The sequence below is a fragment of the Rhipicephalus sanguineus genome, chromosome 9 (genome assembly GCF_013339695.2).
Source record: "Rhipicephalus sanguineus isolate Rsan-2018 chromosome 9, BIME_Rsan_1.4, whole genome shotgun sequence".
NCBI classification, from domain to species: Eukaryota; Metazoa; Arthropoda; class Arachnida; order Ixodida; family Ixodidae; genus Rhipicephalus; species Rhipicephalus sanguineus.
Window position 1 is genome coordinate 72,562,168 of NC_051184.2, and position 26,156 is coordinate 72,588,323.

General features: G+C 48.7%; 1 protein-coding gene across 1 annotated transcript in view; it reads left to right on the plus strand.

Annotated features, from left to right (window-relative positions):
- Positions 1–22,248, plus strand: part of LOC119405635 (dual specificity protein phosphatase CDC14A-like) — a 91,171-nt gene extending 68,923 nt beyond the window's left edge. Inside the window, exons 10-12 of the mRNA XM_037672470.1 lie at positions 9,667–9,967; positions 20,692–20,819; positions 22,137–22,248. Coding sequence (XP_037528398.1) covers positions 9,667–9,967; positions 20,692–20,819; positions 22,137–22,248 — 541 coding nt within the window. The remainder of the gene's footprint in view (positions 1–9,666; positions 9,968–20,691; positions 20,820–22,136) is intronic.
- The last annotated feature ends 3,908 nt before the right edge of the window (positions 22,249–26,156 follow it).

Sequence of the window (26,156 nt, forward strand, 5' to 3'; positions counted from 1 at the left end):
GCTGATGTCGGGAGCGGAGCACCATCAGCGCTTGCGGGATCCACCTCGGCAGCGTCTTCATTCGGCTGCTCAGCGGTAGCTTCGGCGGCGATCTCTACATCCGTTAGCTCCGCCGTTGTACCAGTGCTGTCGTCACCTCCAACGAAGTCTTCGATGCACATGCTTTGCGGCTCCGCACCAACAAAGCTCTCCAGCTTGCTCCACGTTTCGGCGAGCTCGCTTTCTTCATCTGCGCATGCCAACCCAGCTTCCTCGGATTCTTCCACTGATGCTTCGTCAGTGCGTCCACCGAAGCCCGCATGCCAAAAGCAGTTGGCTATCGTCGACTGCTTGACGTTTTCCCACGACGCCTTGAGCATTTGGATGGCGCCCAAAAGATCGATCTTCAGATCTTGGCCCATCCGGAGTCTTACAAGCAAAATGTCGATCAGCCGACGCTTGTAGATAGACTTAAATGTGCGGATAATGCCCTGGTCCAACGGTTGGAGCTTCGAAGTGGTGTTGGGCGGCAGAAATACCACTTCGATGTTGCTCAGCTGGGCATCGGTGTGGTGTGCCGTGCAGTTATCGACGATAAGGCATACCTTCCGTCCCTGACGCACCAGGTCCGAATCCCACGCCTTCAGCCACTTGAGCAGGGGCGGCGCCAGGATTTTTTTACTGGGGGGGCACCCACGACAAGTGGGTTCCTTAAAATATCCCTCGTCATCCACGACTTCTTATTCCAGGCATAAGTCACCGGAATATTGGGGCAGTTCCGCATGCACCTCGGGGTTTTAAATTTGCCAATTACAAGTGGCCGCAGCTTCGTGCTCCCATCCATATTGGCAGCCAATAGGACCGTCACACGGGCCTTGCCTTGCTTGCCCCCGTGGCACTTGTCCCCGCGAGTGTCCAGCGTTTGCCGCGGAAGCATTTGCCAGAACAGGCCCGTCTCGTCAGCATTAAAGATTTGGCTCGGCTCATACTTGGCGAGAACTTTGGGCCACTCATGATCAAGCCACTTCTGAATTTCTTCATCATTGGCGTCCTCACTCTCTCCCGACACAGTCTTCCCGACAATGTTGAAACGAGTCTTAAAACGTTGTAGCCAACCGCTACTCGCACTGAAATTCTCGACGCCGAGAATGAATGCAAAGTTCTTTGCCTTCTGTTGCAACATCGGCCCCGATACAGGAATATTTTGGGCCCTTGTGTCCATGAACCACTTGTGGAGAGACTTCTCAACATCTTCAAAAGCAGCTTTGCGTACACGCCGCGCGCCCGAGTGCTGACTCTTCTCGGCCTTGGCCTTTATGTCGGCTTTGTTTTTGAGCAGAGTACTCAATGTGCTCCTTGATATGCCTAACCCGTCCGCGACGCTCGACATCTTCTCACCATTCTCAACGCGCTGGATTGCTTCCAGTTTTGCTGCAAAAGTCAGGGTCGTCCGTTTCTTCGCGTCTGCAGCCATCGCTACACACACCACAACGCGCGGCAGGCCTAACACACGAGCACAACAACGACCGATGCGACGGATGCCTGGCGATACTATCAAGGAGGAGCTGGTGCAACAAGTGCAGTGCGTCGTTGCTGCAAGGCTGCGGCGTGCGTATGCCGCTACGTTCAAGTGGCGCACTCGGCGCCATCGATGTGTGCAGCAGTCGTAAACGCCCACCGCGCTACCGCTATTTACGAGAGTTGCGGGAAAGCTCGTCGCCTGTCAACGGAGCGCGGGCGGTTTGGGGTGGCCGAGTTCGATATATCCATTATACGTCAAACTTCGTTCGAAATAAAAAATTAAAAATGCATGCGATTTCCCACGTGATATAGGAACCGTTCGATATAGGCAATAATTCGATATGTCCGTGTTCGATATATCGAGGTTTGACTGTAATTCCTTCCACCAGCACATCCGAGTTTGTAATCATTCTGCGGTAAATATCCCCTAAAAGGCCCTGCCCTTTCGAGCTCACGTGCTAGGGTTCCAATTCGAATTTTTGCTTGCTTTTTTTTAAAATGTAATCTCATTAATAAAAGCATATCTTCTGGTCGGAGCAGCCGCAAATGCGCAGCTGTCAGTAGCGGGCCCGTAGCTTTTTTTTTTCGAAAGTCTGCCCTTAGGCATAATATTTATTCAGAAATACACATATAAATTTGCTTCGTGTATGAAGTCCAGTAACGAGCGGTGGTGAGGTCCACTAATCCAGCGGTCAAGGTCGGGTGGTCGGCCAGGCCTGAGGCCTGTTGCACGTAGGTGACGACGACGGCCTAATTGTAGACCCGTGCATGTCCACAATAGGTGTGTGACAGTTACATCGCTGATTGGAGCGTCGCAAAATGGGCACGATGTACCATACGGGCCGCGGTACTTTTGCGCCCAAAGGGTGGTTACGGATGGGGTAAGTGCAACCCCAACACGAAGCCTCTGCAACGTAACCTCCTCTCGGCGGGTTAAACCACCAGGGAGGTCTGACCCACACGGAGGTATAAGAGCTCGTGTGGTACGTCGGAGGCTTTCTTTTTCCCGTAGCATCTGTCCTTGAGCATCCTCAGGAAAATGCGGTAGTGGGTGCGGTGTGACTTGTGGGTGGGTTGCCAAATCAGCTTTGACAAGGTCCGGCAAAGCGGCCCGAGGCACCCACTGAACACGTATCCGCACAGATGCGGAGGCAGCAAGATGGTGAATACTATCCGAGAGTGACGTAGACCGATACACTCGTCGTATATCGTGGATAGCTTGCGTCGAGTCCGTACGAATGATGAGCTGAGAGCATCTGTCAGGTATAAGAAAAGGTATCAGTGCTGCCAATCCGTCACGTATGGCAGCCAGCTCAGCAAGGTGAGCCGGTGGTGCGGGATCCGCAAAATACGAGCATGTCTGGCAAGCCTCTGGTATTGATGGACATACAAGAGCGGTGTGAATGGTGGTGCCACTCACACTGGCATCAGTATAGGCGACGAGAGTGGCGGTATCTTGGTGATCGGCACGAAGCAAACGGGAAACTTGGGCGTTCGCCTGGCGTGGAACCGGGTTGTAAAGGCGACCAAGAGGTTTGTTTTCAGTGAGTTGCATTTTGTTCCACGGGGCAATAATGCTCGTCTCTGAAGGGGAATGCATACCTGCCAAGTCTCCCGGATTACCCGGGAGACTCCCGGATTTTGAACGTTTCTCCCGGTTGTACGGGTCATAGAGAAATCTCCCGGAAATCCACTTTTGCCCCGCGCGTCCAGTGCATTGCGCGCCCGTGCGTCACGGTGACTCGAGGTGGGACGTTTCGCGTACAGATGCGCTACACGCAATTTAAAAATTGATTCTAATGTGTTATAGGTTATATCAGCCGTTAATATTTCGTAGATGATGCGTTTGTGTACACAAAAATCTATCCCACAAGTTATCTCACCTTCAAAATTTTGTGTCACTACTGCTTTAAGTGGAGAGCCCAGCACTTAAAAGGGTAGCCGTTACCGATGTCTGTCGAGATAGCGTGTTCGCCAGCGCTCGCGACCGTCCCCGTCTCAACGGCGCCCCTTATGGTCCCTTGCCCGACGAAATAACTGGTAAGCAAGCGACGACAGGCCTCGCGCGCGGAGCGATGTTATCGCATCTGCCCTTCGCGCGACGGTGACGGCCGGGTCGTTTCATCTATGCTTCAACCGCGTTCGTCCCTAGCGCTAGCGCCCAGTTACTCGCACGTGAAACAGACGATGCGTAAGCGATGTTATCGGTTTGGACTCTGTACAGATCAGCGGCGACCGCAAAATCCCGCTGACAGTGTCCATATAATTGCTATCGCAGTACCCCCCCCCGTTGAGTAGATCTCCCGGATTCCGTTTCTCCAAACTTGGCAGGTATGGGAATGGTGAACTTCTTGGCCCATGTACCGCGCCAATGCAGCAACCGAACAGAACGTTGATGGCTTGAGGTTGCGCGCACAGCGACGCTGGTGTACTAACTCGTCAGTGGTATTTAGTTGGGACTCCTGCTGCAGTACTGTTAACGGAGTGATACGTGGCAGTCCAGTTATGGCCCGCATGGCTTCGTGGTTAATCGCCTCTAGACGTGCCCACTCTGCCAGCGTGAGGTGATGAAACTGGGCGCGGTAGACGAGCCTCGGTTGCAATATCGAATGGACAAGGAGGCGAGCCATGTTGGAGTTAGCGCCACCAGATTTCTTCGCAATCCGTCGTATGACATGGATAGTTTCTGATGCCTGCTGTTTGGCACTTTTTACCCAAGGTCCTGCAGATCCGGTGGCGTGAATTTCCAGGCCAAGCACACGGAGATTCGAAGTTTCATGTAGCGGCTGCTGATCCAAAATTACAATTACAAAATTACACTGTGGGCCCGTAGCTCACGGCCCACAGTGAAGCGGCTACGCCATGTTACACGTCCGCCCCTCGCTTTTGAGGGTCAATGGCTGACTGTTGAAAAAACTCAGTTATGAATGCGATACCAACAAATTGTATTGTTAAACGAAGTAAGGCTATAGCAGCTAACTCTTTTGGATCCGATCTCGCGTAACTCAACGAAACGCTGGTTTAAGGGAATATGGCCGCTCCAGGAACTGAAGCGTTTTCATGCTCTGAGTTCTCTGAACGCGAAGTAAGCGTTGAGAGCACAGCAAGTTTTTGAACCGTCTCCTGATGCCTCGAGATAGCGCGTGCGCAAGCGACTGTGCCCAGACGGGCGGGGCGTTTCCTCTATGTTTGATGAGCAACCGACGCCAGGTCTGCACGTGGGAAGATGTTACCTCATGCGCTCTCCGTGCGACGGAGACAGACAGCCGGCTAGTTTAATCTCCGCTTCAGCCGCGTTCGTTGCCAGCGCTCGCGAGCTTTTACCCGCGGCTAGAATGCGCGTGGTGATGTTATTAATTTGGACTTTATACGGAAAATTACGGCAACGGCGACGTCAAAACTCCGCCGAAAGTGTCCATATCATTGCTATCACAATAAAAAAAGTTGAGGAGCCATTTCACTCTGTGAAGTGGAGATAAGCGAAGCTGTTTCGCGCATGGCACAGAGGTGACATGGTGGAGGACAGTTTGGTATGTAAGGCCAGGTTGTTAACGGTCAGGCTGTTAACATTCAATCCGCAATATTAATGCGAAAGCCTTAGATGCTTTATCAAACACGAAAATTGACCGTCGACGGCATCAATCGATTGATGCAAAAAATAATCATGTGATGGCGTCATCATCACGTCATAAATCGTCAAAACTTGTGACGTCATCATGGCGCCGTATATCGTGACGTCACGCAATGACGTCATCACATGACATCGTAAAGCGACGATGTCATGTGAAGCGACGTAAAGCAACGATGGAGCTAGCGCAAAGCCAGGTGAGGTGCAGGAAGCTTGCAGAGAGGGAGGGCGAGGATCTACACGTCGATCGAGAAGAAAAAGAACCTAACTTTCTCCTTGGAGTTTTCTTAGGGGAATGCATTAGGGACATTGTGGCTCTTTGGCATTGGGGCACTGCTGTACATCGTGGTGTTTGTCTACCACATCTGCTGATAACCACATAGATGTATTTAGAGTGTTATTTCATAAAGTGCAATTTTATTGATCCGGCATTCTGTTTATTTGTTAGTGTCGAAAATAATCGCCGGAGAGGTTAATCCAGAACACTCAACTGCATGAGCCCTTATTTTTTCATTAGCGAATGAAGTATGGAGTTCTCCTGAGATGATTTTTTCCATGAGATTTTCAATGAATCGAAATATTTATAGCCTTCATAAGAGCCCCATAATAATATTCAGGGGCTTGAATGTTAATGCAATATGCTTCTGTAGTGCACACCAGGATGTAAAATTTGCTGCTCCAAAGTTCTCCCCGATGCAAAATTATCTGCTCCAAAGTGCTCCAAGATGAAAATTTTTGCTGCTCCATAGTGCTCCAAAACGGAAATTTTGCTGCTCCAAAAATTGCTCCAAATCAGAAGTCCTCAGTAGCATCACTGAAAATGTAATCAAAACTCTCTCACATTAGACAAAATTTTAGGGGTGTGCGAATATTCGAAATTTCGAATATTTTTTGAATAGTGTTTGCTATTCGATTCGATTCACACTGAAATTTTACTATTCGAACTATTCGAACTTCCCAAAGACAAATGCAGCCAACGTCCGGTTGAAAGTGACCCCTTCAGATTTTTAATATGCTTCACCTCATTACACTCTCGTATTGCGGCAAAGCTGCCTTTCAAGCTCCGTTACGGTCGAATTTAGCCAAGAGACGAAGTCCGGTTGGAAATGGTCCCTAGATTTTCAATATGCTTCACCTCGTCACACCCCCGTATTGCGGCAAAGCTGCCTTTCAAGTTCCGTTACGGTCGAACTTAGGCAAGAGAGTCAACGTCTAATTGGAAGTGGTCTCTAGATTTTCAATATGCTTCACCTCCTCACACCCCCGTATTGCGGCAAAGCTGCCTTTCAAGGTCCGTTACGGTCAAACTTGGCCAAGAGACGGTCAACGTCCGTTTGGGAAGTGGTCCCTAGATTTTCAATATGCTTCACCTCATCACACCCCCGTATTGCGGCAAAGCTGCCTTTCAAGCTCCGCTACGGTCGCAAATGTATTCACTCAAGAAAACGCTGGTTCCAACATGGAGATGAAAGATGTGGCAGAGTTGGGGGCTCAATTAATGCTGTTTTGGACCTGAAATTTGGGCAGGAAGTTCGAAAAATCGGACGCCGAAGCTTTTTAGCATCCAAAATTTCAGATGTTATATATCAACGTCTACGAGGCAGATTTGGAACTCCGGACTTGAAGGGAGCACACCCTTGTCCGCCGCATCAGTTGGCCTTCCACAGAATTTGAAAGAGGAGGAGAGGCTGAGAAAATGGCATCTTTGCCTATCACGTGTGTAAAGTGTTGTCGGCAACACTTTGGTTGCACCAAATCATGTACATAAATACAATTCGGCCTCTACATTGCCTCACTCTTGATAAGAAAGACAACTATGAAATATGACCCCACCAGCACTTCATCAACCCAGCGAAAAGAAACACTTTCATGTTGCTATCTCACAAGAACATACTTGGGGATTCTCTGCAACTTTTTCTGTAATTTCACTTCGAATTATTCGAAAAATGTTTGAGAAATATTAGAAAATTATTCGAAATTATTCGATTCGATTCGCACTCAATCTTTATTATTCGAATTCGCTTCGCACCCAAAATTTTGCTATTCGCACAGCTCTACAAAATTTTGCTCCCAAAAAGCATATGAAATCTTTGATATTTTTGATATTTTGAAAACTGCATAATATACAGTCGAAACCCACGATAACGAAATCCCGAGGGAACGAAATTCTCACCGCAACGAAATATTTTCAAAGCACCGGTAAACGCCCATAGGAGTCAATGCATTTCGTAACTCGAGACTACGAAAGATATTCATACCGCAGTCCCACATTAACGGAATTTTTGAAACACGAGTGCGCAAATAATCTACTTTCGCAACATTAACTACATTCGAAACTGCTGAAATGCATTCATGCTACACTTAAATTGTGCAAAACTATCGCTACAGCGCACTTGAGAAGCAGCCGCCATCATTGTTTACAAAAAACATAAAGCTGGCGACAATGATGATGATGATGGCTTGCCTAAACACCTGCTCGTTATCGCGGACTACGTAGCCAAATCCACATTCCTCATGGAGTTTCGTTCGTTGGCTTGGCTCTGTGCTTGGATTTGTCAGCTTTGCGCGCACATGGTCGCGTGTGTGGAGCAATTTGTGGAGCGTTTGCTTGGGAGCTTGGTGCAACGTGAACTGTGTGTTGCGATTGCTTCTTCGTCCGATTTCGCTGCCTGCGAAGATGCCGCCTCCAACGAAAAAGCCGAAGTTCATCATGCTGGAAGATAAATAAGGCTGCAATCATCAGTGAGGTGGAAAAGGGCAGGAAAAAAATGGACATCACCGAAGAATTCGGCGTTGCGTGCAGCTCCCTGTCTACGATTCTGCGCTGATCCAGCGGAGCCGGAAGAAGGTTCGTCTGTAGGTGCACTTGATGACGGTACTGGTGACAGCGCAGTGCCGCCGTCACTGACCAGTGCATGGGGTGAACTTTGTGCCGTGGCGAACGAGATTCCCGATCGAGAGGTATGAAATTGCTGCATGGTAAGGCCCGCCAAAGCAAACTTACTGACTTTCGGAAATAAAATGTGTTTTTTGTAAATTCCATGTCTTTTCTGCCGCATTCTCGCGCCAACGAAATTCCCACAAGTGCGAAATTTTGTGCTTTCCCCGCCGATTTCGTTATTGCGGGTTTCAACTGTATACAGTAGTAAACTCTCATTAAACGGAAATCTCTTATATGGAATTGCTGCTTAAATGGAACAACTGCCTCTGGTACGATTAGTTTCATACTTAAGTACTGCAACCCTCTTTATCTTTCTGTAAAAGGAACTCCTATTAAATGGAACATATTTCCCTGGCCCCTTCAGTTTCCATCTGCTGTACTAGAAAAATAATTGTACAGTCGCCGATAGTTTATTCGGACTCGGCGGGAACCGCTGAAAAGTCCGAATAATCGGGAGTCCGAAAAAAAGGATTCACCAGAAAAAAGCACATTTATTGGCCCAGCGGCCGGAATAAACTTGCTAGTGCGCGTCTGTACACATGTACGCTTACGCTCGATTTCAGCCACTGTTTGGCCACCCCTGATGGTCGGCAATAGCACTGCAACGGCCTACGCTAAATCCGCATTTGATGGCTGTGGTGTGGGAGGTGCGTCGTCAGGCCGTCACTGTCCACATGCGCTGGTTCGAGTAGCTGGCGGATGATCTCATCGCCCAACTCGGTGAAAACTCCCAAGCAACTTTCACCTGGTGAATAATCGCCGCTTTTTTCGCCATCGTCAGGGCCTTGTAGTTGCCGCGTTTCTTTAGTTCCGACGGGCAGCGTCGGAGCAATTTCAGCAGATCAGGCCTCGCACGAGCAGGACACAAAGCTCGGGATGCAGATCAGGCCTAGCCACAGAAACATCTGAGAACGCAAACCCTCACACGCCAAAAGGAAACGACGTTGGTCTAGTTGATGTTGCAGCGCTTCTGTAATCTGTTGTCGTACTCTCTTTGTCCAAATTAGGATCCGCGTCGTACTCGTACGCGCTGTCGTTCCCCTCAAACGCCGCACAGAGCTGATTCCAAGCTTGGCTTGGCTTGGCCTGCTGTTTGGCCATGGTAGCCGTTCAATGGATACGTGACTGGCTAAAGCCAAAAGACAACCGTTACATGTAGCCAACAAACATAGCCTTCGAGATCGGTAACTTCTGCATGGATTTTTGACACTGGCACGATCTCCAGTTACAGCCAGTGCAACATTTCAGTGCTGGCAACATAGTAAAGATATTGTAAACATTGCTGACACCTTGTTATGGCGTTCAACGTCGCACTCTATCAACCAGCCGGAGTCCGAAAAATCGAACGGCGGGCTGTGGGGCGTCCGAATTTTCGGTCGCGAGTTTACATTACTTCAATGGGACGAGTGGCGGTGCCGCGAAGGTGTCCGAATAAACGAGCATGTCCGAATTTTCGGCGTCCGAATAAACGGTCGGCTACTGTATCTTTGAAGTCTGCACACGAATGTACATAACCTTTGCAAGTAAAAAATTTTTTCAAGTCCCATGTCCCCCAATTGAATACAGACCAATCTTGCCCACTTTGTCCACTTTCCAGGAAGCAGCATTACCTGTGGCTACAGGGCGACCTGTACCGGTCGCAGCTTAGCAGCAGCCAGCAGCACGCCAACAACGTCAACAACAACCAGGCTTCCCTGGGCAACACGGGAACCACGACCACGGGCGGCACGCGGCGCTCGCTGTCGCCCCACAACCGCAGCGTGTCCCCGCCGGCCGTGACGAGCAACAACCGGCGGGGGTCGCCCCGGCGTGCCATGGCGTCCGACACGGAGGGCACGGTCAGCCACATTCTGGGCCGCTTCCACTTGACCGACAAGAGGACGCAGCAGCAGCAGCAGGTCAGAGTACGTTTCGAGGCTCACTGTGTGCCTTGTGTCCTTCTTGGCAGCCAAGTGTAATGATATTTGACTTAATTAAGCAATCAAACCTGAATATATTGAATCTCAAGGGGATCACAAGGAAATTCTATATGTTTTAAGCGCATTTAATGTACTTCATCGTTCTCACTTGTACATATACATCATCATTCCTATATTTCGTGTTCTGAGCCAAGGCAGACACTGCGGAATACTTGGCTTGTGACAGTGGACGAAGGGAGGGCAGCCGGTGGCATCTGTGTTGAGTGTTAGGGCTAGCGGTTAGGTCCAATGGCTGCATAGCTGTAGGAGTGGGCAGGGCACAAGCGGCTGTAGCTCCAGGTAGGACACGAATGCAGGAAGAATCCGGGATCTGACTCCCCTCCACCACCCTGGAAAAGTCGGGACGACCGGACCAGACAACGCCAGCAGTACTGTTTATTCTTCGGTGTCTCTCTCGGCTCAAAACACGAAGAATGACTATGTGCAAGTGAAAACAGCGACGTAAAAAGTTAAATGTGCTTACAATATAAGCATAACCTCATTACAAAAGACCTTCATAGTGAAGAGGATTTTGGTCCGTTGTAGAGGAGTATGTAAAATCCAAGTACTGTTACAACAGACTTTTATGTAAACACTGAATGGGTCTTTATAACCAGAGAAAATTACGAGTTGCAAACATGGTCTTGTTGTTAACGGGGGAACAAAAAAAATGCGATTTTTGGAAAATCGTATTTTAAGTTTCTGTAGCCCATAAACTATGTAGAAGTGCTATAAAAATTTTTCTTTTCATCTGCCGACTTGGCAAAACTTGCGGAAATAGCAAAAGAAAAACAGCGTTTTTCAAAATTATAGCTCGGCAATGGCGCAACCGGGCGCCACCATTTTGGGCTCGTCGTAAAGAGCATTTCTCAGTGTTCAAGTTCTCAGTTTCAGCTAGCTCCTCCATACGGTAACAAGCGTACAAAAAGCACATGTTTGAAGTTCAATTCAAGGCCTCCGATTGGCTGCTTCTGCCGTGATGTGCGCTTCAGGATCGTCGTCTACTGCTCGTGCGTCATGAGGCCGTGGCTGTCGAAAATTGCTTGCGCTATTTAGTAGAGCTGTGTGAATAGCAAAATTTTGGGTGCGAAGCGAATTCGAATATTGAAGTGTGAGTGCTAATCGAATCGAATATTTTTTGAATATTTCTCAAATATTTTTCGAATACTACTTCGAAGCGAAATTGCAGAAAAAAAAGTTAGAGCGGATTCCTAAGCATATTCTTATGAGATAGCAACATGAAAGTGTTTCTTTTCGCTAGGTGTGGGGTGGTGTTTCATAGTTGTCTTATCAAGAATGAGGCAATGTAGAGGCCGAATTCTATTTATGTACATGCTTTGGTGAAACCAAGTGTTGCCGACAACACTTTATATGTGATAGGCAAAGATGCCATTTCCTCAGCCTCTCCTCCTCTTTCAACTGCTGTGGAAGGCCAACTGATGCGGCAGACAAGGGTGTGCTCCCTTCAAGTCCAGAGTTCCAAATCTGCCTCTTAGACGTCGATATATAAGAACATCTGAAATTTTGGATGCTAAAAAGCTTCGGCGTCTGATTTTTCAGACTTCCTGCCCAAATTTCAGGCCCAAAACAGCATTAATTGAGCCTCCAACTCTGCCACATCTTTCATCTCCATGTTGGAACCAGCGTTTTCTTGGGTTAATACATTAGCGACCGTAGCGGAGCTTGAAAGGCAGCTTTGCCGCAGTACGGGAGTGTGATGAGGTGAAGCGTTTGAAAAATCTAGGGACCACTTCCAATCGGTCTGTCGGAACGGAACGAAAACCAAAAACGAAAAAAACAATATTTTTGACCGGAACGAAAACGTAACCGAAACTTTACCTATTATTTCGTTCCGGAGTGAAACCAAAATTTTTTCAATTGTTTTTCGGTTCACGAGAAAACTTGGCAATCCGGAACAACTGAGGTCATGCAACGTGAGCAATTATGTATATCTTAGGGTAAAGCAATAACGCGTACCTCAGGCAGGAATTCCAAAGCAAAAATATGTTGAAATTGTGGCAAAAACGAAAACAGTGGCAACCAGAGATGTTTATATTAACGCTAGTGGATTTTTGCGCGCCTGTCACGCAGGCCAGCGTGAATAGGGCATTGTCGGTGCTGAAGTTTGTTACAGAGAAAGCTGTTATGAGATCACAACATTCGATTTCAGCGCCATAGTTGTCCGCCGCCGCCGGTGTTCGTAACCGCTATCTCGGGAAATAAGAAAAAAAAATCAAATTAGAAACAAATTTCTAGGATCGGACGGGATGTAACCCGCGCCTTCTGCGTGGAAGTCACGTATTCCACCACAGTGCCACACTGGTGCTTGTAAATCTGTCGCAAAAATACTCTATACAGGCGTCATGTCGGGCAAGGAATCGCGTTAACAGATGTAATATAGCATGGCAGACGAGTAAAATAACAACCTAGCGTCGCACAATGCGAATTGCGCAACGAGTCGGTCGTTGAATGATTTGAACCCGTTAGAAATGGCTTAGCCATAATTATTCATTGTCATCAGCCACAGCACAAAGTGGACATAATGGCTTACAGATGTGTAGCGGGTACCACCATTCTTCGAAGAATGACGAAAAATGGCGTAGTGGATGTTTCGCTCTTTCAGAAAAATTATGATTTATGGTGTAGTGGTACCTTGCATGTGTACTTGTATTAGTTGCCCCAAGAAAGTCTACAACGGGCTCTGGAAAGGCCGCTCTTCCAGCTTTCCTTGTGACTGTGCTGCGTGTTCCGCGCAAGCGTGGCGATCTTTTTATCAGAACAGCGGTCTCGCACATCAGAGAGTACACTCAATGACGTGCTGCTTCTGAGATCGTGCTCACTCCCTTCACACAAAGCATTGAGCCCGCTAAAAAAATCGCAGTTGACTTTTGCGAAAATAAGTACTACGACTTTGGAGGCTATACTGGTTTGTGCTAGTTGGTAGGAATTCGCGGTACTGTTACTTCTGCTCCTCTGAAGAACTTGTTTTACCCCTGTCCCACTTTTTTTAGGAGGAGGGCAAGTAACTATATCCCAAATCCAGTGTTTTTTTATGATTACCTTAACTTCAGACTTTTGCATTAAAAGAAAACGTTACGAGCCGTTATGGAACATTATTTGTACGCTCCGGAACAGAAACGGAACGGAACCTTTTTTTGCGGAGGAACGAAACTAAAACCGAAATGGAAAACGTTTCGTTCGGACACCCTGCTTCCAATCGGACGTTGACTGTCTCTTGGCAATGTTTGACCGTAACGGAGCTTGAAAGGCAGCTTTGCCTCAATACCAGGGTGTGATGGGGTGAAGCATATTGAAAATCTAGGGACCATTTCCAATCTGACATTGACTGTCTCATGGCAAAGTTCGACCGTAACAGTGCTTGAAAGGCAGCTTTGCCGCAATACCGGGGTGTGATGAGGTGAAGCATATTGAAAATCTAGGGACCACTTCCAATCAGACGGTGACTGTGTTTTAGCAAAGTTCGATCGTAACGGAGCTTGAAAGGCAGCTTTGCCGCAATACGAGAGTGTAATGAGGTGAAGCATATCAAAAATTTGAAGGGGTCACTTTTAGTCGGACGTTGACTGTATTTGTTTTTGGGAAGTTCGAATCGTAAAATTTCAGTGCGAATCGAATCGAATAGCGAACACTATTCAAAAAATATTCGAAATTTCGAATATTCGCACACCCCTACTATTTAGTGATGTGTTCGCACTTGTTCTGTGTTCACGGGTCGACGATAATTTAGAACGCTTTAGTTTGGCAGCTGCAAGTGGAAGCTCAGTCAGATTACGATAGCGCGCTGCAGACGTCGTGAACATCGCAGACGTGCACCTGTAATAGCGTTGACTCGTTCGACCCGCTGCTAGAGGTTCTGCTTATCAGCACTTCGGAGCTTATGACAAAGACCACTGTGGGACAACTCTTTGTGCTCGCAATTGAGCGTGACGTACTTTGAAACATCGGGCACCGCAGCCACGCACATCGCAACCGAGCTTTCTACTCGATGTCGTTGCTAAGCGTAACTCTGCTCACGGTGCCGATGTACGAGACAACTCCAAACATTGCGGGCAAGAACATTTCTCATGTCCGCGGACATGCGATAGCGAAGAAGCCGCGATGTCTTTCGTCGCAAGCAACGAATAGCATCGCCTGCTGGCTCCTCAGAACCGCGTATGGGCATTTTGCGCATCGGCAGCGGACCCCCTGGCCAAGCTCGCCGCGCAGCGACCGCTCGGAGAAGCGATGTCAGAGGCTAACAATTTCGCGCGTCAGCATCCCAAAACGCAACACCAAGCACGCTGCGCGCCGATTTTTTGTTGCTACAGCTAGGCATAGCTGATCATTGACAAACTGGAGATCGGCGGCCTTTGTTCTTAAATCGGTACGTCGATATCCACGGCACGCTGTTCCCATCCCGAAAGTATGCTAAGCGATGTTTGAAGTCGGAAGTTCTTGAATCTGGTATGTCCGTGGTAGAAAAGTCCGCTCTAAAGGAGTCCTCACCACCTTGCTGGCATGACATTTTAGTCAATTATATCCAAATGTCCGTTGTACCAGAATCCGTTGTAAACGAAGCTCAATCAATGGAACAAATACGGAGGTTGGCATAACGCCACAATTTGGTATGTAGTATCCAAATGTCTGTTGTAAACAGATCCGTTGTAACGAGGTTATACTGTACAGTCGAACCTGTTTATAACGAATTCGAAAGTGTCGCGAAAAGTGGTCGTTATATCAGTAGTTCGTTGTATATGGACCTGCCCTTAAAAACGTGTGCTTAGCGGCCAAGCCGTTCTTTTTTCTTTGCACTTTCATTAAAGTGCTAACAACCCCCTCAGTGACAAGCTAAGCCTTTTTGCGTCGTGAAGCGACGCCCGCTGCGTGCTCACGAGTGAATTAAACTCCTTTGCAATGAGCTGACACTGTTTCACCGAAGCGCGGTACCGCGATGTGGAGCCGATCATCCCTGGCTAGTTGCGTGCAGCGCGTCGCCTACTCGGCTCATGGAGTCACTGCCGGGCCGCTTTCTGTATGCCGTATGCGCGTGTTTGTACGTTCTTTGTGCTTGCTTCACTCCGGACTGTGCACGGGTGCGGTGACCAGCCTCTTCGTTCAATGCGGCGAAAACAAGCATTTTGCAAGCAACGCGCACTCTACGTCTCTGCGATGTTCTCGCGGCCCTGCATGACGATGCGCGGCGCACTTGAGTTGTCACCTAGTCAAACGCAGTATACGCTCGCTATCAGTGCATCGACGTTTCTCAGTGCCCGCGCCGCTCAACAACAGCGAGCAACTTTTGTTTCTACAAAGCAACGCGCACTTTAAAGCGGTCTCGCACGATGCGGCGGCGGCGAACTTGCGAACGGCAGCATGGCGCGCTCGTATTGCCGTCAATCCGCAGTGTACGGCATATGCCCGCACGCGCAGCCGAGCCGATATCTACAGATGACTGCGATAAGGTTCTCGGCTATAAGTCATAATGGCACGTTCATCGACGGCCGCCACCTCGCCTTCGCTCTTTTCTGATGGTTATCCGCGAAGGCATCGCCGCAATCGCGCGGAAGTCGTAAGCGCCAATCGACCGGTCTCTGCTGTTAGCGAAAAGATGGACGACCTTTTGCGGCACATTGTGGCGTCGACGAGTTCAGGAATGCAGTGAACCCTTATGCGATGGAAACTTATCGCGGTTATCACTTCTTGCATTTATGCCTTCTTGCGTTCCAAGGCATTGTTTGGTTCATCGCAGGCGGTCGTAGCTGCAGAGAATGGCGTCAGGAAAGGTTACCATGCGAAAGCTGACCGCAAGGCTTCATGCTGCCTCCTATTTTTTTTTTTCCTCACTGCCATTCTCCCACTGAAGAAACACGTGTAGAGGGTGCGACCTCGCTCGCAGCGTCCGAAATCTGTGTGCGGTGCTCGCCGATCTGGGATATCTTAGTCGCGAGTAAACTGGAGCGGGGCACGCACGAACGCACGCCCCTGTCACGCTTTAGAAGGCATGTTCTGAATTTTTTTCGCTTCGTATGCGCCATATTTTTACCGTGACCGTGTCTGAAGTGTTCATTGTAAAAGTAGGAGGCTTTAAAAAATGTTCGCTCTATGTGGACGCAGCTTCGATGGTTACCATAGGGAAATCGTAAGTGCACCCAAATATGGTCGTTATAACCGATAGATCGTTATATATGGGATCGTTATAAGTGGGTTCGACTGTATTAGCATCTTGGATTAGGCTGGCTGGTACATACTGAACTTAGCCGATGAAGCGGCGCATTGTTCATCTCCTCTCGTGTTCATCTTGCTTGTTGCATTGTTTCATCATCTAAGCTCAATAATTTGAACTCCGTTATTTCAAGATCCCACCTAACTCCAATTTCTGCAGTCCCACGTCCCCTAACGTAAATTTGACTATATAGGTGGAAGCAGCGACCTGCAGTAGCCCTGTAAATTGGAGGATACTGGGTTCTACGTGGCAATTCCCGGTCTTGATTTTGCCGCAAACCTGGAAGGCAATTGCCGCTTGAAGCCACAACGCAGTTCCACAGAGCGACCTTTATGACTAATGCAGTTGCCGACTGTTTATTCGGACGCTGAAAATTCTTCGCGGCACTGCCACGCGTCCCATTGAAGTAATGTTAACTCATGACCGAAAATTCGGATGCCCCACAGTCCGCTGTTCGATTTTTCAGACTACAGCTGGCTGATCGAGTGCAATGTTGAATGCCATGACAAGCTGTCAGCAATGTTTACAATATTTTAACTGGGTTGCCAGTACTGAAATGTTGCACTGGCTATAACTGGAGATCGTGCGAGTGTCGAAAATCCACGCAGAAATTACCGATCTCGAAGGCTATGTTTGTTGGCTACACGTAACGGTTGCCTTTTGGCTTTAGCCAGTCAAGTATCCATTGAACGGCTACCACGGCTGAACAGCAGGCCAAGCCAAGCCAAGATTGGAATCGGCTCGGTTTGGCGTTTGAGGCATTTGAGGTGAATGACAGCGTGTACGAGTACGGCGCGGATCCTAGTTAGGTCAAAGAGAGTACAACAGAAGCGCTGCAACATCAACTAGCCCAACGTCGTTTTCCATTTGGCGTGCGAGGGTTTGCGTTGTCAGACGTTTTTGTGGCTAGGCCTGATCTGCGTGCCGAGCCCCGAGCGTTGTCTCGCTCCCTTGTTTGTTCCTTGGCGTGCGAGGCCTGATCTGCTGAAATTGCTCCGATGCCACTCATTCCATGTGCGCCGTCGATGCATCGACGGAACTAAAGAAACGCGGCAACTACAAGGCCTTAACGATGGCGAAAAAAGCGGCGATTTTCACCAGGTGGAAGTTGCTTGGGAGTTTTCGCCGAGTTGGGCGATGAGATCATCCGTCAGCTACTCGAACCAGCTCGTGTGGGCAGTGACTGCCGTGATGACGCACCTCCCGCACCACAGCCATCAAACGTGGATGTTAGCGTAGGCCATTGCAGTGCTATTGCTGACCCACGACCCAAACATTGGTTGAAATACAGGCCGACTTGGTCACGCATAAGTGTACATGTGTACAGGTGCGCACTGACAAGTTTTTTCCGGCCGCTGGGCCAATAAAAGCGCTTTTTTCTTGTGGATCTTTTTTTTCGGACTCCCGATTATTCGGACTTTTCGGCGGTTCCCGCTGAGTCCGAATAAACGGTTGGCAACTGTATGTGAAGCATTCAGCCTCGTTGCTTTGAAGTTTCAGTCTCGTTTCATTCCGCGACACTGTACAAAGACTTGCAAGAGTTGGTTTAGTACTACTGACATGGCACTTTTGAAATGGCAATTTTCTTGCTTGAAGTTAACTTCTGAGCCTTCCCCCACTAAATGCTCTGAAAATTATCTGCAAGGTTTTGACTACCTAGAATAATTTGCCGTAATTTAATTTCTGCGAACCAGTCTCGGTTTTGGTATCCAGCTGATGTACATGTTCTGTGGACCTGGCTAGCCCACCTGCCACGGTGGTCTAGCGGTTATGGCACTCTAATGTTGACCCAAAGGTCGCGGGATCGAATCCTGGCCGTGGCGCCCGCATTTTCAATGGAGGTGAAAACTGTCGAGGCCCGTGTACTTAGATTTAGGTGCACGTAAAAGAACACCAGGTGGTCGAAATTTCTTGGAGCCCTCCACTATGGCGTCCCTTGTAATATATTGTGGTTTTGGGTCGTTAAGCCCCAACAATTAGTATTACCTGGCTAGCTTTATTTTTGCAATCACTGTAACTTCCACATGTGGGCATGACCGAAAGAAAGGCTACAGCACTCTTATTAACTTTTGTTTAGGTAAATTCATCTTTCTTATTCCGGTCATGAGATGTCAAGAACTTCACGTTCAATTTGTAGCATCACGTCGACATTGCGAATGCCAGGTCTGGCATTTCAAGACCAACTTTAGTTTCTAGCTCGGACACCTGAGTGCCTTTCATCCTTCATACATGCTAATCGTCATTCTTTTGTACAATAATCTAATATTGTTTCTTGCGGCTAAATTTTATGGTAGTGAGTTCTTTCTCATTAATCTTGCACTTTTATGGTAATTTTTAAGAAATATTTGTGGCAGCAGTTGGAAATACACTTTCAGGTCCCTAGATCGTACCTTTTCTTTCTAATACAGTAAAAGCTCGTTAATTCGGATTTCTAGGGACCGGAAAAAATGTCCGAATTAACCGAATGTCCGAATTATCGAATGGTCGAATAAACACAATAAATGCAAGAGTTTTTTTCAACATACCTTTACTTTACAAGGTAATCGCGGATGCGTCTCTGTTTTCGAGCAGAAATTCGCGCGGACGCAATTTTTCTGAGCCCTTCAAGGTGCTCAGCAGCTCGCATGCTGTCTGCAGTGCCAAAACAAAATTCTTCAAGGACGACGAGGGCCTCCGCGACTTCCTTCACAGTACGAGGGGGCCTGTGTGGCTCATAGTGTGGCTGCTCCTCTTCAGGCTCTTCGTTCTCGGATTCGTCGCCATGCATCACTTCCTTGACGATTTGCACATCAGTCAGAGAGCCGGCAATGGCAACGCCATCAATGCCGATATAATCGTCGAGTGTCACTGCATCAGGCATAACACTTTCGCAATCCTGCCCGTCATCGGCACCATCGTTCGGCGACACTTCGGCCACTGCGGCATCGCTGGAGTGGGGTACAACAAAGCCACTGTGCCTGAAACAGTTGGCAATGGCGTGCGCAGGCGTGCTCTGCCACACATACGCGAAGAAGACTCACGTCGTATTGCTTGCCGATGTCATGACACAGGAGCTATCATGACACAGGAGCTACTTCTTGCCGGGAGAGCCCATTTTTCAGGGCACACCAAATTTCTACTTTGGTGGTGAAGTCCTTGGCCTCGTACTTGGGCCGCTTCGCCGGCGTTGCCATCGGCGGAGAGTGCGTTCACACGAGAAGTCAGCACAAAAGCACCAGCAACGATCAAGCTAAAGGAGCCGTACTGAATTGTCCCTTGAACGGCGTTCAATGATGCAGCACACCAAAAGCAACAAAAACGACTCCGCGCCAAACCCACACGCTATCACGCGCGAAGAAAAGGTGTTCAACCAGTCTCAAGTCAAGCCAAGCCGATAATTGATGTCCATGGCGATGCTGCGTTTGAGCTTCACTTTTGTTCCGAATGGTTCTTTCTTGTTTTCATGCCGTGCCAGCGGCCCGAAAGTCGCCGAATTATCCGATTTGCGGTCAAATCTGTCCGAAATAACGAGCGCCCAGTCTTATAGAGTGATGCATATACTTACCGGGACCAGATGACGTGTCCGAATTAACCGATTTCCGAATTAACGAGAGTCGAATTAACGAGCTTTTACTGTATGCATCAAGCCTCATTAAACTCTAATGTTGGTAGGCAAGAAAGACAACTTTTCTCTTCTCGTGCATTTAGATGAGAGCTCACAGTTTTGGTTTGCATGCGGTGACTGGGCTAGATATCAGTGATGCACAGGAGCAACAAGGGGCTCCATGGGCCTGCTGTGGTTTGCCTCATTACATTATCAATCAATCATATCAATCAATCTAAATCATTCAATCAATCAATCATCAATCAGAATGTTTTATCTTCCCCGTTAACACACACAAAGTGAAACAGGGGTGAACAAAGAAAAAGCTGCAGTTCTTGGCTTGACAGAACTCTGAGTTCGTAAGGACAGACAGTGGTGAAGTTTGTCAACTGAACAAGGGTTTCGATGCAGGCTGTTTAATACTTCATCGCTAGGTTTGGTTGTAGCGCCAAGTAACAAAGTTAAACTTTTTGTGGCTCCTCCTCTTTCCTGTTGTCCAAGTTTCCCACTTTTGTACTGGCGTTACACAAAATCTAGCAGTGAAGTGGTGTCAAGAGAGGTACATAATATGCACAATACAGTAGACATAGCATTTCAACTGCACAAAAGACTGGAATAAAAGTGCAATACACTCAAACCTCGATATAACGAATTTTCGGTTATAACGAAGTAAATTAAGAATAGTCGTGTCATAGTGTTACCAATATACGTTTATAACGAATTTTTGGATATAACGAACTTATTTTTGTGTCAAATGGGACTTTGTTATAATGGGGTTTGAGTGTAGTAAAATAATAGTGGACATCATGATGGCGCCATGGTACTCGTTTGAGCAGCACCTGTCGTTTCACTGTGTAGGTGGACCGAGCCAACAACAACACGATGGCGGGTGACTCGGAGGAAGACCTTACCCAGGGCGACAAGCTGATGCGCATCAAGGCACAGCGGAGACATCCGCGCTCCCTCACAGCTAGCGCTGCACTCGCGTGAGTTTCCTGCGCTGTGCCACATGTCTTGAAAGCAGTAATGATGCGGCAATCATGTCTACCACTGTATCGTATTCTTATACTCTGTTTCCATACATCAGGTGCAAAGTGATGGAAGCTAACACGAGACTTGTAGAAGTCGATGCGTTCGCGCCAAGAAATGTTTGAGTGATTTCACTACCCGTAATGTGATTTTTTTTTTTCGTTTTCAGGCTGAGTAATAAATGAAGATGCTTTGCACCTCAGATATAAACAAATGCCGTTATGCGATTGTCAATACATTGTTCCGGACCACTTAGTATCTTTATTTTTGGCTTTTGATGTTTCATTGGCAGCTCGTTGCAATCCCTGCTCGACTCGCATAAGCATTGACAACGACGAAAGCCAAGTGCGAGACATCTGAACATTTTCTAACCAAACTGCTTGTATAGCTTCTGCAGCATTGCACCTGATGTGTGAAACAGAGTACACTCAAACCTCGTATAACGAACACGATATAACGAATTATCGGTTATAACGAAGTAAATGAAGAATAGCCTTGTCATAGCTACAGTGTTAAAAATAAACGTTTATAAAGAATTTCGGATTATAACGAAGTGAGTTTCGTGGACAGATGAGACCTTTGTAATAATGAGTTTGAGTGTATATGCAGCTGTTGAGTCCATGATATGAATGGACAATATGAATTTCCCGATATTTCTTATCGCTTCCATATTGTCCTTATCCTTCCCTTTCTGCACGCATTTGTTGCATGTCACAGGCAGCAAATATGAGTTGCAAAGCAATAAAATTCAGTTGCAGTTCAGCGCCACGTGTTGTGTGCCAGTATTTTTGTCCTCAGTTTCTCAAATTCATGCTGTTGTTCTCGAGGGATGAGCGGCTCCACGTGGCGGTGCCGCGCTTCGGTGAAACGGTGTCAGTTCATTGCAAAGGCGGTTAATTCACTTGGTCGCTTCACGACGCGAAGAGGCTTAGCTTGTCACCGGAGGGGTTGTTAACGCTTTAATAAAAGTGCACAGGGAAAAAAAATGGCTTGGTCGCTAAGCGCACATTTTTAAGGGAGAGTCCATATACAACGAACTACTGATATAACGACCACTTTTCGCAACACTTTTGAATTCGTTTTAAACGGGTTCGACTGTAACAGTTGTTAGTTCAGTGCCTGTCCTGTGTCGTTCTTCATCTCGTGTCATTGTCTTTTCGTGCTGCTTTTACCATGAAGACCAACCACCTAGCCCAGTTTTGCACGCTATTACGTTTTTGTGTGTGTGTGTGTGTGCATGCGTGTGCTGAAGTATGCCAAACGCTCACTTTCAGTGGTGAGGAGGGCCGCCCGCAGCGGCGAGCGTCTTCTCAGGCCCCTGAAGGGTGGAGGGGTGCGGGGGCACCCCCATGTCGCCCCCGGGGGGACCCTTCGCACCATCCGTAGGCTATGCTTCCCCGGTGAAGTCCCTGCGCACGGGATGCCGCGCTCCTGCTACGGCTGTCAACACGACGGGGCGTCGCCGCTCCCCTACCTCGCTTCCAGCACGCAGGTGGGTCTCGGCGACACCCATCCATTTTCCATAATCTGCCGTGGTAAATTAACACCTAAGGTGATGAGCTCAAGGATGCAGGTTGGTACTCAGTCATAGCAGCAAATGTAGGTACTGCATTTCTCGCGCATATAACCCACCCCTGCATATAATCCCTGTAATAAGCTGCACCTTCACTTTTTTAGCACATTTTCCTCGTTTTTAATGCGGGTTATGTGCAAGAAAATATGGTATATTCAGGAGTGCAGTTATGCATGTCTTGACTTTGTACCTAAAATAACCTCAAGTAACCACAAAACCTTGTCGAGGGTATAGCTCGTTCATTTTTTATTTACTCTAAAGTAGGTTGCAGCCGGGACATAGGCAAGAAAAGAAGACGGGACTAGTATCGAACATGAACTGCATTTCTTTGGATAGCATGATGGATCTGACTAGTACAAATGGCTAGTATGACCAGCCTAGTTCTAGAAGATTAATTTTTTGGGTTATAGGAACCGTTTTTCTTTTGTGCTGCCCTATGTGGACATCGCATGCAGCAAAATGTTAAACAGAATGTCAAAATTAATCTTTCGGGGGCCATACTTAGTGTAAAAAGCCAAATTTCAATATAGTAAACTTAACTGACGATTTAATTGATTTCGTTATCGAGATTTATCTGTGCTTTCAAATGACCAGTGGGACAACACGGGAAATGCGAATTACACAGTGAAAGGAGAAAGTTTTGGCTTGCTGTTGGCAATGTTGCTGGATCGCATATGTACTTCATAAATTTTAAAACTCTGGCCTGGAGCACCTGGCAGCGCGACTGCTTTTTGGCTGCCTGCCTCACCTGCCAGGCGAAGTATGTAGCCTGTGTGGCCACGTGGATTGAGGAAGGTTGTTCCGAAATTTCTAAAAGCTGTCCAATTTAATCCCGTAGGACATAAGTTTCATAATAGTAGCCTAGAGGGAAAACTGGCGCTAGTGTCTCTATGGGAGCTGCAACGCAGGGCACCTCAGCCAGCATGGGAATGAAGGGTAGCACACAGATTTAACTGAGCTTCGTTCTTTCGGCTCCGTGCGACTTTGTGTGGCCTGCAGCCGCTATGTTGCAAGATGAAGTTCAGGAAAAGTTCAGCAACCCCACTTCACCACCTTGACCCTTTTAGGCTGACCAATTCAGATCAGCTCACGAGGTTCACAACGAGCCGTTCTTTTATACGAAAGAAAAGCCAAAACAACAATAAACGAAGCTCCAAGTGCGTCCAAAGCTGCAAACGTGAACACTAGGCAAATCCATGTACCACCCATCATTCCCGTGGTGGCGTAACGATCGCAGTGCCCCAGTTCCCACTAGTAAATATTGTTGGAAACTCTATGCCGTGGGATGGTTTTGTGTTGGGCAAGGTCGGAAAAAAGAACTTATTTGGAGAACAGCAAGAGTCGGCCCAGCTACGTGCGCGATTGCGCAGATAGGCTGAGCATTTTTGGAGAACAGCTAGTCAGCCCAGCTCCGTGCACGATTGCGCAGATAGGCTGAGCAGCCCAGCTCCGTGCGCGATTGCGCAGATAGGCTGAGCATTTTTGGAGAACAGCAAGTCAGCCCAGCTCCGTGCGCGATTGCGCAGATAGGCTGAGCATTTTTGGAGAACAGCAAGAGTCAGCCCAGCTCCGTGCGCGATTGCGCAGATAGGCTGAGCAGTTTGGAGAACAGCAAGAGTCGGCCCAGCTCCGTGCGCGATTGCGCAGATAGGCTGAGCATTTTTGGAGAACAGCTAGTCAGCCCAGCTCCATGCGCGATTGCGCAGATAGGCTGAGCATTTTTGGAGAACAGCAAGAGTCGGCCCAGCTCCGTGCACGATTGCGCAGATAGGCTGAGCAGTTTGGAGAACAGCAAGAGTCGGCCCAGCTTCGTGCGCGATTGCGCAGATAGGCTGAGCATTTTTGGAGAACAGCAAGAGTCGGCCCAGCTCCGTGCGCGATTGCGCAGATAGGCTGAGTAGTTTGGAGAACAGCAAGAGTCGGCCCAGCTCTGTGCGCGATTGCGCAGATAGGCTGAGCAGTTTGGAGAACAGCAAGAGTCGGCCCAGCTCCGTGCGCGATTGCGCAGATAGGCTGAGCATTTTTGGAGAACAGCAAGAGTCGGCCCAGCTCCGTGCGCGATTGCGCAGATAGGCTGAGCATTTTTGGAGAACAGCAAGAGTCGGCCCAGCTCCGTGCGCGATTGCGCTGATAGGCTGAGTAGTTTGGAGAACAGCAAGAGTCGGCCCAGCTCCGTGCGCGATTGCGCAGATAGGCTGAGTAGTTTGGAGAACAGCAAGGGTCGGCCCAGCTCTGTGCGCGATTGCGCAGATAGGCTGAGCATTTTTGGAGAACAGCAAGTCAGCCCAGCTCCGTGCGCGATTGCGCAGATAGGCTGAGCATTTTTGGAGAACAGCTAGTCAGCCCAGCTCCGTGCACGATTGCGCAGATAGGCTGAGCATTTTTGGAGAACAGCAAGAGTCGGCCCAGCTCCGTGCGCGATTGCGCAGATAGGCTGAGTAGTTTGGAGAACAGCAAGAGTCGGTCCAGCTCTGTGCGCGATTGTGCAGATAGGCTGAGCATTTTTGGAGAACAGCAAGTCAGCCCAGCTCCATGCGCGATTGCGCAGATAGGCTGAGCAGTTTGGAGAACAGCAAGAGTCGGCCCAGCTCCGTGCGCGATTGCGCAGATAGGCTGAGCATTTTTGGACAACAGCAAGAGTCGGCCCAGCTCCGTGCGCGATTGCGCTGATAGGCTGAGTAGTTTGGAGAACAGCAAGAGTCGGCCCAGCTCCGTGCGCGATTGCGCAGATAGGCTGAGTAGTTTGGAGAACAGCAAGAGTCGGCCCAGCTCCGTGCGCGATTGCGCAGATAGGCTGAGCATTTTTGGAGAACAGCAAGTCAGCCCAGCTCCGTGCGCGATTGCGCAGATAGGCTGAGCATTTTTGGAGAACAGCAAGAGTCAGCCCAGCTCCGTGCGCGATTGCGCAGATAGGCTGAGCAGTTTGGAGAACAGCAAGAGTTGGCCCAGCTCCGTGCGCGATTGCGCAGATAGGCTGAGCATTTTTGGAGAACAGCTAGTCAGCCCAGCTCCGTGCACGATTGCGCAGATAGGCTGAGCATTTTTGGAGAACAGCAAGAGTCGGCCCAGCTCCGTGCGCGATTGCGTAGATAGGCTGAGTAGTTTGGAGAACAGCAAGAGTCGGCCCAGCTCTGTGCGCGATTGTGCAGATAGGCTGAGCATTTTTGGAGAACAGCAAGTCAGCCCAGCTCCGTGCGCGATTGTGCAGATAGGCTGAGCATTTTTGGAGTACAGCAAGAGTCGGCCCAGCTCCGTGCACGATTGCGCAGATAGGCTGAGCAGTTTTGGAGAACAGCAAGAGTCGGCCCAGCTCCGTGCGCGATTGCGCAGATAGGCTGAGCAGTTCGGAGAACAGCAAGAGTCGGCCCAGCTCCGTGCGCGATTGCGCAGATAGGCTGAGCAGTTCGGAGAACAGCAAGAGTCGGCCCAGCTCCGTGCGCGATTGCGCAGATAGGCTGAGCATTTTTGGAGAACAGCAAGAGTCGGCCCAGCTCCGTGCATGATTGCGCAGATAGGCTGAGCAGTTTTGGAGAACAGCAAGAGTCGGCCCAGCTCCATGCGCGATTGCGCAGATAGGCTGAGCATGCAGCTGTGCGTGTGGCTGTCATAGTGGCTGAGCGCATGGGCAAGCTGGCCCTCTTGCGTGTAATCTGTAGCAGGTGCAGAAGACAGGCAAGCTGTGATGGTTGGTGCCTTTGTTTGTGCTGCCTTCCTACTTGTT